Raw genomic sequence first — 11,791 nt, 5'->3', positions numbered from 1 at the left:
GTTTCGGAGCTACTCCCACGAGGGTTCCACGTGTTCTCCTGAAGTGAGCGGGGGCGGGCTCGTGGCGGTGAGCGCCCCCTCCGGGGCGGGGCCTCCCGGGATTGGACGGTCCCCGCCCCCACGGAGGGGACCCCACGCCCGCACGAGGCACAGCGCAGTGGGGCGGATCTGAGACGAGCCTTCTTTGCCGCAGACGTGAACGAGTGCGCCGAGGGCAGCCCCTGCTCGCCCGGCTGGTGCGAGAACCTCCCGGGCTCCTTCCGCTGCACGTGCGCCCAGGGCTACGCGCCCGCCCCCGACGGCCGCAGCTGCCTGGGTGAGCCGCAGCCCTGCCCCGCCACGCCTCCTGCCACCCGCACAGCCCGAAGGCGGGGACTGGGTCGCTGGGTCTCAGACGGGTGGGCAGGCGGTGACTAAGTCACCACTCCGTTCACCGATCTGTTCACTCGTTTTCTCAGAGAACCTGGCCGTGGAAGGGCCACCAGAATTTCCGCGTAGGAAGGGTCTTAGGAGCTGCATTTGCAAAACACGTTACTTAAATTAGGAGAAAAAAGATAAAGGAATGGAGGGGACGGGTAATTAATAGCCCCCGTTGCACTAGTGTTTCTTATGCCCCAAGAAGCCGTTTGGGGACATGAGACACAGACAGTAGAGCACAGGGCTGTGGGCCTGGAAGCGGTCTGGGTGCTCTTGGGAAACAGCGGCGGGGCTGGGAGGAGGGGAGGCCTGAATTGTCTTAAAAGATGAATAGGAATTAGCCAAGTAAAGGAGGGTGAGAGGGAACAGCACGCCAGGCAGAGGGACTCAGAGGTGAAAAACAGAGCAGAGTGTGCAGGGAGCTCTAAGGTACCAGCAGGAGAAGGGGCGGAGGTTGGCTGGTGAGGGGCAGGTCCCCATCCCTTGCACCCCCATCCCCCTGAGGTTGAGTTTCATCCTGAGGGTAAGAGGCACCTGAAGCATTTTAAGGGGAAGAATGACAAGATTCACTAGTTGCTTTCCAGTGGTTCTCAACCCTCTGGCCCTTTAAATACAGTTCCTCATGTTGTGACCCAACCATAAAATTATTTTCGTTGCTACTTCATAACTGTAATGTTGCTACTGTTATGAATCATAATGTAAATATCTGATATGCAGGATGGTCTTAGGCGACCCCTGTGAAAGGGTCGTTCGACCGCCAAAGGGGTCGCGACCCACAGGTTGAGAACCGCTGCAAGTTTAGACAGTTCCCTGATGCCAGGGTGGAGAGTGGCTGGTCTGTTGGAAAGACTCAGGACAGAGATGCTGGTGGATGTGGGGAGCGTGGTGGCCTCAGGGTGGTCATGAGATGGTGTGATATTAGAGAGAGAGTTAACTGGATGTCCAGGTGCGGGAGAGAAGGGCGGGAGGGGCCCTCCAGATTTCCAGTTTGGGTGACTCGGTGCGTGGTGCTTCTCACTGGGAGAGGCTCCCCAGGAGTGGGGCATGTTTGAGAAGGAAGACACTAAGTTTCATGTTGGACAAGTTGAGTGGGTGGTCCCTGTGGGCCTCTCAGCTGGAGATGCCAGCAAAGGGTGGGCCATGCGGATTGGAAGCCTGGGCCAGCCACACCCACCGGGAACTGGGGGCTGTGGGGGCTGTGGGACTTTAGGGTGTGCATGCTCAGCCAAGGGGGGTGGGTCCCGTGAGGGGAGCTTGGCAGAGAGTGGCAGGCAGGGGAATAGGAGCGGGAAGTCGGGGAGAAGGGGTGGTGGGATGGCCCAGGAGCACAGCTGAGAAGCTGGGTAGGGGAGGCTTCCAGGGAGAGGAGGAGGAGCTAAATGCAAGAGAGGTTCTTATAAACTTACTTACTGGTGACCTAATAAGGTCCCTGGTGGCCTTGGCAGAAGGCTTCTGTGGCATGATGGGAGTCGGAGATGCAGGGAGCACCGAGGGAGAGCAGGAGCTGGGGTCGCTGGGTGGGTTCTAGGGCTCTAGGCTGAAGAGGAGATGCCAGGAAGGTGGGCCACGGGACAGCAGGGGCAGCTGGGAGAGGAGCCATGGGTAGGAGGACCATCTCTTGCTCTAATGCAGTGGTTCTCAACCTTCTGGCCCTTTAAATACAGTTCCTCATGTTGTGACCCAACCATAAAATTATTTTCGTTGCTACTTCATAACTGTAATGTTGCTACTGTTATGAATCGTAATGTAAATATCTGATATGCAGGATGGTCTTAGGAGACCCCTGTGAAAGGGTCGTTCAACCGCCAAAGGGGTCGCGACCCACAGGTTGAGAACCGCTGCTCTAATTGGACCAGGAAGGAATGGATGGAGATAATGATTTTCAGGAGGTTAAAAATCACCCTTAATTCTCTCAAGTAAACGTGAGGGCCAGAATTGAGTAGGGGACTGGGGAACAGTCAAGGTTTGGAACTGCCCTAGGGGCTTTCCAGAAGTCAAGGCTGGAGAGGAGGGGAGAGGGTGGCCATAGCCACACAGGACCTGGCCAGAGGGAGAGGCCATGGCCCAGTGCGCTCAGCTTGGTGGCTGGCTCGAGCCCCACTCAGCATTCAGATCCGGAGGCGGAGAGGCAGGCCGTGGCTCTGTCTTTGCCAGACCAGTGGAGAGAGGAGAGGTGGCCATGGGCCCCTGGGAGAGGGCGTAGAGGAGACCGGAACAGCCGAGGCAGTGGGAGGAAGCAGCCTCTGGGACAGATGCCCAAGGTGGGGCCGATTCCAGCCCCTTGTCCCGAGAGGGAGCGGCTGCCTCTGAGGTGGTTACAACCGAGGGATCAAGGTCAGAGGCTGGGCCTGGCTGTCCACACGGATGCTGAAAGCTTCTAGGATGAGGGGGAAGACAGAGGGAGAGGGACTAGGAAGGTGGGTGCTGACAGCCATAGAATAGAGCATGGGGGCTGGCATAGGGCCAGGGGCACCTCCATGGTTTGGAAGGAGCCTGGGGTGTGGGCAACATCAGTCTTGTACCAGAGAGGACTGTGGAGCAGCATGTTCTCAGCGGGGAGCCCGGTTCCTTCCCTTCCTGTGAGAAGGACAGACATGCAGGAAGCATTACTGACACGGGAAGAAAGGGAGCCAGGGCAGGTGGGGGAAGGATAAGGGCAGAAGTGAGAGGAAGCCCAGGGCAGTATGGGAAGAGGGGATGCAGAAAGATGCCTCTTGTTTGGTGAGGATGAGCAAAGGAGAGGAAGGCCCACGTTTTTTGGAATCAGACAGGGCCAGGGTCCCTGGCAGCACCTGGCCTGGGCCCCGGGGCACGGTGTCCCACTTGGGAGTGGGGTGAGGGTCCCGTGCTTCTCCTGAGCTCTGCTGGCCTCAGCTCTTACCTCCAGGCCAAGGGCAGGAGTGGGAAAGGGTAGTAGAGGCCTGTGACACTGCCTCCACCCTGGCCCTCTGACCCCCACCCCCACCCCGTGCCCTGCAGATGTGGACGAGTGTGAGTCCGGGGACGTGTGTGACAATGGCATCTGTACCAACACGCCAGGCTCCTTCCAGTGTCAGTGTCTCTCTGGCTATCATCTGTCAAGGGACAGGAGCCGCTGTGAAGGTAAGAGGCATCTACAGCTGGGGGGCTGGCCTATTCCTCCCTCCTCCAGAACCTCCACTGCCCAGGCCCCAAGTCCAGGAGCTACCTGTAAACAAGCCAACCATTTCCTGGTCTGGCCCCCATCCTCATCCAAGATGGGACATGGCGTGTGGGCCACACCTGGGCTCTGCGGGAAGCCTTGGCAGCCTCAGCTGTGTGAGGAGCAGCCCCTGAGATTCTCCACCTCTTGGATCCCCTACAGACATTGATGAGTGTGACTTCCCTGCAGCCTGCATTGGGGGTGATTGCATCAACACCAATGGCTCCTACCGATGTCTCTGTCCCCAGGGGCACCGGCTGGTAGGCGGCAGGAAGTGTCAAGGTATGGAGGGATTGGGTGTGAGCTCCTGAGGGGGAATGGCAGGGAGCAGCCATCTCCTAGGCACACTGTTGATCTGTCTGTCTTTTTGTCTATCCATCCACTCAGTCATCCTTCCACTCTTTTACTTAGAATAACAGCGACAATGACAGTAATTACGCGGTGCCTTCTGTGTGTCAAATCACCTTGACATGTATTCATCCAACAAGAGTTTACTGAGAACCTACTATTTATTGGCAATGACCCAGGGCTCCCAGCTCGGGGAGGCTGGTGTGTAAACTGATTCTTACCGTTCAGGGTGCTGGGTGCCAAAAGTGGTCTGAGCTAGTGATTCATTGCAAGGAAAGTGCTGACAAGTTGAATCAGAACCTGAAGCATAAATAGGATTCCCTGAAGCATAACCATGTTCCCTCTCTCTTCTTGGCAGAGAGAGAAGCATGGGATGGTATTCCAGACCCAAAGAACAGTATTTGCAAAGCACAGAGATCTGGAAGGAGCTAGTTGTGTTTTTAGGAGGGAGTGGACCCCTGTACCCTAAACACAGAGTAGAGGTGTTGGTGGTTTAAAGGGTGATGGGATTAAAGATATTGGGAGACCAAAATGAAAAAGTTCTCAAATGCTGATCTGAGAGTTAGGACTTCATTCTCTTGTCAGTGGGACTGACCATCTGCTCACAATAGTTGCAAATTCACTTTAGGATTCATAAAGTCTGCCTATGTTCACACATCTCCCCACATGCAAACAGACAGGAGAGGACTTCCTGTTGTGTGTACTTTGAAATCAAAGTGGAAATTCAGGTTCTGAACTTGTGTGAGGTCCTTGAGGCACACCCCCAGGGGAAGGGGCTGGTTTCCCCCTGAGCAGCTCTTCCTGTCCCCCTCACTCCCTGAAGACATAGATGAGTGCAGCCAGGACCCGGGCCTGTGCCTTCCCCACGGGGCCTGTGAGAACCTGCAGGGCTCCTATGTCTGCGTCTGTGATGAGGGCTTCACGCCCACCCAGGACCAGCACGGCTGTGAGGGTGAGTGCCTCCCAGCTCCCTCTTCTGACCAGATGACTCCTCTGAGCTGCAGCTGGGGTTCAGAGATGCATCCTGCTCCCAGCCTCTGGGATTCGGGGAGCAGGGAGAAATTTCTTTTGCCTGGAAGAATCCAGTGGGGCCAGACCTGGCTTGAGGATGGAGGGTGGCCATCACTGGGTGGCACTGGGGAGGCAGGGAGTGTGGGGGAGCAGAGGGATGCGGTGGGTGGGCCGTGTGGACAGGAAAATACAGTATCAGCACCCTGAGCTGCCCTTTCCTCCCCTCAGAGGTGGAGCAGCCCCACCACAAGAAGGAGTGCTACCTGAACTTCGATGACACGGTGTTCTGCGACAGTGTGCTGGCCACCAACGTCACCCAGCAGGAGTGCTGCTGCTCGCTGGGGGCTGGCTGGGGAGACCACTGTGAGATCTATCCCTGCCCGGTCTACAGCTCAGGTCAGGAGCCAGCAGGCCCTTTCCCTCCTAGAACCTGTTTCTTCATTAGGAAATGGATTGGGGGGGAACGAAGCTGGGAGCTCCGAGGTGAAACGGCAGCCAGCACGCAGGCAGGCACGCACGTGCTGCTCAACCCTGCCTCCTTCCTTCCGCTCTCATTCCGCAGCGGAGTTCCACAGCCTCTGCCCGGATGGCAAGGGCTACACCCAGGACAACAACATTGTCAACTACGGCATCCCCGCCCACCGAGGTAAGCGCCGCCCACACCGCCATCGCCGGCCCCGCCCCTCCACCAAGCCCCGCCCCCATCACTCACTGAGCGGCGGGAAAAGCCTCTCCCACGGAGCGTGCTCTGCTCCGGTGGTCAGCCTGGCTCACGGGTCCGGGCTGGCCAGGCCGCAGTGGCCCCGCAGGTAGAGGCTGCTGTGCGCTCACGGCTTGTCACTCCGCAGACATCGACGAGTGCATATTGTTCGGGGCGGAGATCTGCAAGGAGGGCAAGTGCGTGAACACACAGCCCGGCTACGAGTGCTATTGCAAGCAGGGCTTCTACTACGACGGGAACCTGCTGGAGTGCGTGGGTGAGTGCCGAGGGCCCGGCGGCCAGGGGAAGGCGGCCAGGAGACACGCATGACCCCGGGCCGGCTGCTACCGCCTGGGTTCTCCTCCCTGCAGACGTGGACGAGTGCTTGGACGAGTCCAACTGCCGGAACGGAGTGTGTGAGAACACACGGGGCGGCTACCGCTGCGCCTGCACGCCCCCGGCCGAGTACAGCCCTGCCCAGCGACAGTGTCTGAGCCCCGAGGAGATGGGTGAGGCCCGGCGTGCTGGCTGGGGAAACAGGAGGAAGGCGGTGGCCTGGGAGGAGCTGTGACACCTCCCCCATCCATACCCTCACTGTCCGTAGACGTGGACGAGTGTCAGGACCCCGCAGCCTGCCACCCTGGCCGCTGTGTCAACCTACCGGGTTCCTACCGCTGCGAGTGTCGCCCGCCCTGGGTGCCCGGGCCCTTTGGCCGAGACTGCCAGCTCCCCGAGAGCCCGGCTGGTGAGGGCGAGGGCGAGGGTCATCGCACGGACTCCAGGGCCCTCTGCTGTGTGAAGCCTTGGGGCGCAGGGGGGTGGTCCTTGCGTTGGGCTTCTCCCTGACAGGTCCCCTTCCGCAGAGCGTGCCCCGGAGCAGCGGGACGTGTGCTGGGCCCAGCGCGGAGAGGACGGCATGTGTGCGCGCCCCCTGGCTGGGCCCACCCTCACCTTTGAGGACTGTTGCTGTCGCCAGGGCCGCGGTTGGGGTGCCCAATGCCGCCCGTGCCCGCCACGCGGAGCTGGTGAGCCGACCAGGGGAAGGGTTGGCCCCGAGGGAACTGGGGGCAGGAGCTGAGTGCATTGACCACGCTGACCACTGACTGCCCCTCCCAGGATCTCAGTGCCCCACATCGCAGAGTGAGAGCAATTCCTTCTGGGACGCGAGCCCCCTACTGCTGGGGAAGCCACCGCGCGGTGAGTGTAGGGAGGGGACGCAGGCGGGAGTCAGGCCATCACTGGGCGGTGTTGACGTCTTGTTCTGCTGGCTGCGCAGAGGAGGACAGCTCCGAGGAGGATTCGGACGAGTGCCGCTGCGTGAGCGGCCGCTGCGTGCTGCGGCCCGGCGGCGCCGTGTGCGAGTGTCCCGGTGGCTTCCAGCTTGACGCCTCCCGAGCGCGCTGCGTGGGTGAGCTGGGCGGAGGGGGCGGGGCCAGAGGCTGGCGGCGGGGCGGGGCCATGTGTCATCCTGCCTGGACCAGAAGCTCAGGGGCTGTGCAGTTCCGGTCTCCTCGCCAAGCCCACACCTGTCACCCACCTCCAGACATCGACGAGTGCCGAGAGTTGAACCAGCGCGGTCTGCTGTGCAAGAGCGAGCGCTGCGTAAACACGAGCGGTTCCTTCCGCTGTGTCTGCAAACCTGGCTACGCGCGCATCCGCCCGCACGGGGCCTGCGTGTCCCAGCGTCCCCAGCGTCGCCGCTGACACCACGTTCAACCGGGACCTCAGCGATCACCAAGCGGTTTCTGCCCGACACGGGGGCGAGCTCAGCCTCTACCTTCTGCCCCGATTCGGGGTCGGACCCAGGGACCCGCCAGGCCTGTAGACCCCTTTCAGGGCCCCGTGTGCCGAGGGGGCCCATCTGGCTCCACCTGGTTTACAGGTGGATGCTGGGTCTCCCGGGCGCTGTCGGCCTTCCTCCCAGAGGGTGTTTCCTAGAAACTGATAAATCAGATCCTGTCTCTTTATTCTTGGCTTTTGAAGCAAATTGTATGTTCACCTCCGTGGTAGGCATGGACTCCGCAGGGCAGTGCCAGACCCCAGCCTCCTCGGAGGGGCAGATGGAGCCCAGCACAGGGGTGTGAAATAGAATTTATTGTGGCTCTGATTATGTACATGTGAGATGTGCCTGGCCGGGTGGCCGGGCTGGCATGGTTTGTACAATAAATACATCCATGGGGCTGTTCCCCGTGGCCGGAAGCACCCACACCAGCAGTTCAGTCCAGCTTCCGGGTCCCCAGCTTCATGGGGCCCTTGGCGGCCTTCTTCTCAGCACGTTTGGCTTCCATCTCCCGCCGACGTTCTTCCCGCTTCTTCCGGGCCAGCTCAGCCTTCGCCTGCCCTGAAACAGGAAGGGGAGGCAGGCTGAGGCCTCGGGACAAGTGGGTCTGATTCCCAGCCGAGGCCTGCTGGAGGGGGAGGCGAGGACTGCCCTGGTGTGCCAGCCCTCCTCGGGGAAGCACTTACGGCTCTCCGTCTCCAGGCCATCATCACCCCAGTTGTCATCACCCCACGAATCAGGTCTTGGCTGAAAAAGGAAGCATGGCCTGAATTGGAGACCAGCTCCCTGTGGAGATCCCTCCCAGGTCTGCACCCTCCCACTGGACTGGAGTTGAGTACCTGGGTGCCAACCTCCCGACGCGCCAACAGGTCAGCAAAGGGGTCGCCTTTGTCACTGGGCTCTGGTCCACCCCAGTTATACTCGCTGGTCAGCTGAGTGCCCTCAGGGGGTGGCTCCTGGGGACTTGGCTCCTGCCAACCCTGCTCCCACGAGCCCTCAGCTTCCCAGCTGCTCCAGTCCGACTCGGGAGATTTGTGGTCAGGGTTGCTGGTCTGCAGAAGAGAAGGGGGAGGTAGCACCAGACAGGGAGGGGCCAGGCGCAGCTTTCCATGCAGACACACACCTGCCCCATCCAGCTCACCTGCCCAGCGCGGCTGGCTTGGCCCCCAGTACTCCAGTTGTCCTGCTGAGCTAATACAGACTCGGCCTCCTGCTACAGTGTGGAAAGGAGAGAAAGACCATAGGACCACCCCCCACCTCCAACCCAAAAGGGCAGGAAGCCCTCCAGCCCCTTCCTAGCCAGGGGTTCCACTGTTTTTTCTTTTGCCTTCACCTCATTTGCTCCTCAAGCCCTGCTTCACATCTATAAGGTGCACACATTGAACCTGGCCTCCGTCACTCTTCTAGGCTGGGAATGAGATCCAGAGTTCCACCCCTTCCCCAAAACTGCAGTCAGGCAGATGGGGAAATTGGGCCCAAAGCCCCACTCCATCCTCAGCCTGTCCTGAACCCCCCTCCCCCAAGGAGGACTGGTCTGGATCTAGGCCTGGGAGTGGCCTCTCCTTGCTGAGCACTGGGGCTAGCTGGGCTCTGAAGCAGGTGGAGGGACAGGGACAGGCGAGAGGGAGGCTCAGTGGGCTGCTCCAACCCGTGCCCTCCGGCCTCTCACTGCCCACCCTGCTCCCTGGAGGTGAGGGGAGCTCATCTGCCAGCTCTGGCCACAGTGGCCGCTCCATGATGTCTACTCACCAGGGATGCAGGTGAGGACAGGCCTGAGACAAGCCAAGCCCACAGGAGCCCTTGAATGGCAGCCTGTGGCCTTTAAGCTGGGGTCCCCCTGGGAGGCCCCCTCAGCCCCACTCACCTCCAAGCTGCCCCAGTCTTCGTCATCCCATCTGTCGGCAGCGCCGCTGTCCTCTGCTGTGTCCTTGCCCTCCTCTTGTGCCTCCCAGTGTCCTGAGGTAACGGGTGTGGGAGGGGCAGGGGTGGGAGCCGGGGCAGGAAGTCCTGGGAAGCAGAGACTCACTGAGTTCCCACACACTGGGGCCCAGAAAAGTCTCAGAACAGGGCAGAGGTTTCTGGGGGTGGGGGCAGAGTGTAGGGAGGGGAAGCTCTTAAGGGGACTAGATCCAACCTTGTCCCCTATGTCACCACCCCAGGGGGAGTCAGACAAGAATAGCTCCTGGGTGCCAGCACCTCCAAACCCTCTGCCACTGATGCAGCCGGTCTGAGACACTCACCCTCAGGCGTGGGTCTCTGGGAGACATTGGGCTCCCCTGCGGCAACCGTGGGGTGTGCACGGATCAGCTTGGAGGTGAGCGAGGAGACCCCTGTCACAGCCCATCCTGCCCAGCTGGCTGCGGCTCCTCCCATCCCAGGGCTGGAGACGGCATGGACATCCTTCTCTGGGCAGTGATAGGAGAGAGACAGGTGTAGGCGCCTCAGGGGTCCATGGGGAGTGTGATAGGGCAACAGAGGGATCTAGAGTGGGCACCCCTTCTCCAGCCTGCCTTCCCTCATCTGCAAGATGGGGGTGGGGAGAGTAGTATCAAGTCTGCTCTCTAGGGTTCTTCCAGCTTTCAGATACTCCAACGAGGTGGAAGGGGGCCAAAACACGTAGCAGTCAAGGATGTAGCAGGAGGGAACATGAGTGTGGGCCACTCACCCACTTCGGCCAGCTGGGTGGGGTCCTCTGACACAGACTCCAGTTTGGAAAGGAAACTTCGAATGGCCTTGAAGGCCTGTGGGGTAGCAAGGGGCAGAGCTGGGGCCTCCAGGGCTCCTGTGAGCCCAAGAGGCCAGCTAGGGCCCACATATCCCCCCGAACCCCAGCTCCAGGGCCAGGCCCCATTTATGCCTCACCTGGTCCCGCACAGATTTCTCGGGATCCACAGTGAGGCCACAGAGCACGGGCAGGATTTTGTGGGCGCAGTCATTCATCGAGTAGAGGTTGTGGGTGGCAGCAAAGCCCAGAACACCGGCAACCCGAGACGGTGCAAACGGGTCCTTAGTGGCCCGGCTGAAGGCGGAGGTGAGGACCCTGTGTCTGGTCTGGGGTGGAGCAGGAGAGAGGGCCCCCGAGTGTAGGGTCAGTCCTGGGGCCCAGAACTGCCAGGCCTCACTTCCCAGAGCAGAGGCCGTCCGTCCACAGGGCTCCCAGAGGCTAAAAAATGGGTTAGTCACTAACAAGTGGGGGAGAATTGACTTAAAACTCTGGATCTCGGCTTCTCCCCCCAGATCACTGGACTAACAAGGTGACAGGGGCCGGAGCAGCAGCTGCCCTGGGGTGGGGGTGGTGCCTCCTTCCCACCTGCCCCACTGACCCAATTCATTCATTCCTGTCAACTATCTGGGCACTGCAGTGTCTGCATTTACAAAACCTGGCTGAGAGGGTGCACACAGGCTGTGGGGCCCAGCAGGCCCGGGTTCGGTTCCCAGATCCACCACCTACTGGCTGTGTGACCTGGCACAACGCACTCCACCCTCAGACATCTGGGCTGGGAGGACCTAGGACCGAGGTCTCTGCGAGGAAGATGGTTCACAAACAAGGAGGCCTGGCCCCGGAGGAGGCTGCGGTCCTGTGACAGTGAGCACTGACCGCTGTGCAGGGCACTCACACTGGCGCTGAGGTAGGAGCCGATTTTTCCCAGGCAGACGGTGGTGTTGCAGCGGATGGGGCCCTGCTCGTCCTTGGCCTGCAGCCGAGCGAAGTGCTTCATCAGCTCCACATTGAGGTTGGCCTCGTTCAGCTTCGGGGCCAGGAGCAGCATGGACTGCAGGGCAGGGACAATGGACATTGTGAGCCACATGAAGAAGGGCCTCCTGGGAGGGTGCAGAGGCCACCGGTGGCCCCGGGCACTGACCTGCCGAAGCCCTCCCAAACCTACCTCCCAACCTGGTCCTGTACCCACAGTGCTGAGGACGGGGACCCCACTTCCCTTTCCCCTTTACAGCAAAACCTCCTAAGTTTGTCTGCACTCCTGTCTCCCACCTCTCATCTGCTCTCTCTGGCATGCGTGCAACCCTCCTGGGACTTGCACCCCACACTCTCTACCAGTCGGCTCAGGTGGAGGGCACCAGTGACTCCCATGTCGCTAAATCCAATGGCCAATCTCCATCCTCACCGAACTCGACCCTCAGCAGCTCTGACACCCCTGAGCTCTCCCTCCTCTTTGAAACTTCGGTCTCTGGTCTTCCAGAACACCACCCTGTCCTGGTTCCCCTCTGACCCCGCCAGCTGCTCCTCCTTGGCCTCCTTTTGCTGAGCTCTGACTATTCAGACCCCCAGACCCACCCCCAGGCCACGTCTTTTTCCCGCCTCACCGAGGCGATCTCACCCTCCAGGGCTCTGAAT

The 11,791-nt window shown here is 60.3% G+C and overlaps 2 protein-coding genes across 3 annotated transcripts in view; one reads left to right on the top strand and one right to left on the bottom strand.

Annotated features, from left to right (window-relative positions):
• LTBP3 (latent transforming growth factor beta binding protein 3) overlaps nt 1–7,865 on the top strand; it is a 14,470-nt gene extending 6,605 nt beyond the window's left edge. Inside the window, 13 exon segments of the mRNA XM_023765065.1 lie at nt 194–316; nt 3,397–3,519; nt 3,761–3,880; nt 4,770–4,898; nt 5,186–5,353; nt 5,520–5,603; nt 5,806–5,934; nt 6,029–6,166; nt 6,262–6,402; nt 6,521–6,682; nt 6,774–6,854; nt 6,934–7,065; nt 7,201–7,865. Coding sequence (XP_023620833.1) covers nt 194–316; nt 3,397–3,519; nt 3,761–3,880; nt 4,770–4,898; nt 5,186–5,353; nt 5,520–5,603; nt 5,806–5,934; nt 6,029–6,166; nt 6,262–6,402; nt 6,521–6,682; nt 6,774–6,854; nt 6,934–7,065; nt 7,201–7,361 — 1,691 coding nt within the window. The 3' untranslated portion in view covers nt 7,362–7,865.
• Nucleotides 7,737–11,791, bottom strand: part of SCYL1 (SCY1 like pseudokinase 1) — a 12,733-nt gene continuing 8,678 nt past the window's right edge. The window contains exons 10-18 of one of the 2 annotated variants that reach the window (XM_006101552.3): nt 11,055–11,210; nt 10,300–10,488; nt 10,103–10,178; nt 9,678–9,842; nt 9,302–9,444; nt 8,579–8,650; nt 8,277–8,489; nt 8,124–8,184; nt 7,737–7,998 (exon numbers count right to left, since the gene is read on the bottom strand). In XM_006101552.3, coding sequence (XP_006101614.1) covers nt 7,874–7,998; nt 8,124–8,184; nt 8,277–8,489; nt 8,579–8,650; nt 9,302–9,444; nt 9,678–9,842; nt 10,103–10,178; nt 10,300–10,488; nt 11,055–11,210 — 1,200 coding nt within the window. In that variant the 3' untranslated portion in view covers nt 7,737–7,873. The remainder of the gene's footprint in view (nt 7,999–8,123; nt 8,185–8,276; nt 8,490–8,578; nt 8,651–9,301; nt 9,445–9,677; nt 9,843–10,102; nt 10,179–10,299; nt 10,489–11,054; nt 11,211–11,791) is intronic. The other variant, XM_023765097.1, reaches the window with a different exon arrangement.

Source organism: Myotis lucifugus, unplaced genomic scaffold (assembly GCF_000147115.1).
Source record: "Myotis lucifugus unplaced genomic scaffold, Myoluc2.0 scaffold_373, whole genome shotgun sequence".
NCBI lineage: Eukaryota > Metazoa > Chordata > Mammalia > Chiroptera > Vespertilionidae > Myotis > Myotis lucifugus.
This window is presented reverse-complemented; position numbering and strand designations above follow the sequence as displayed.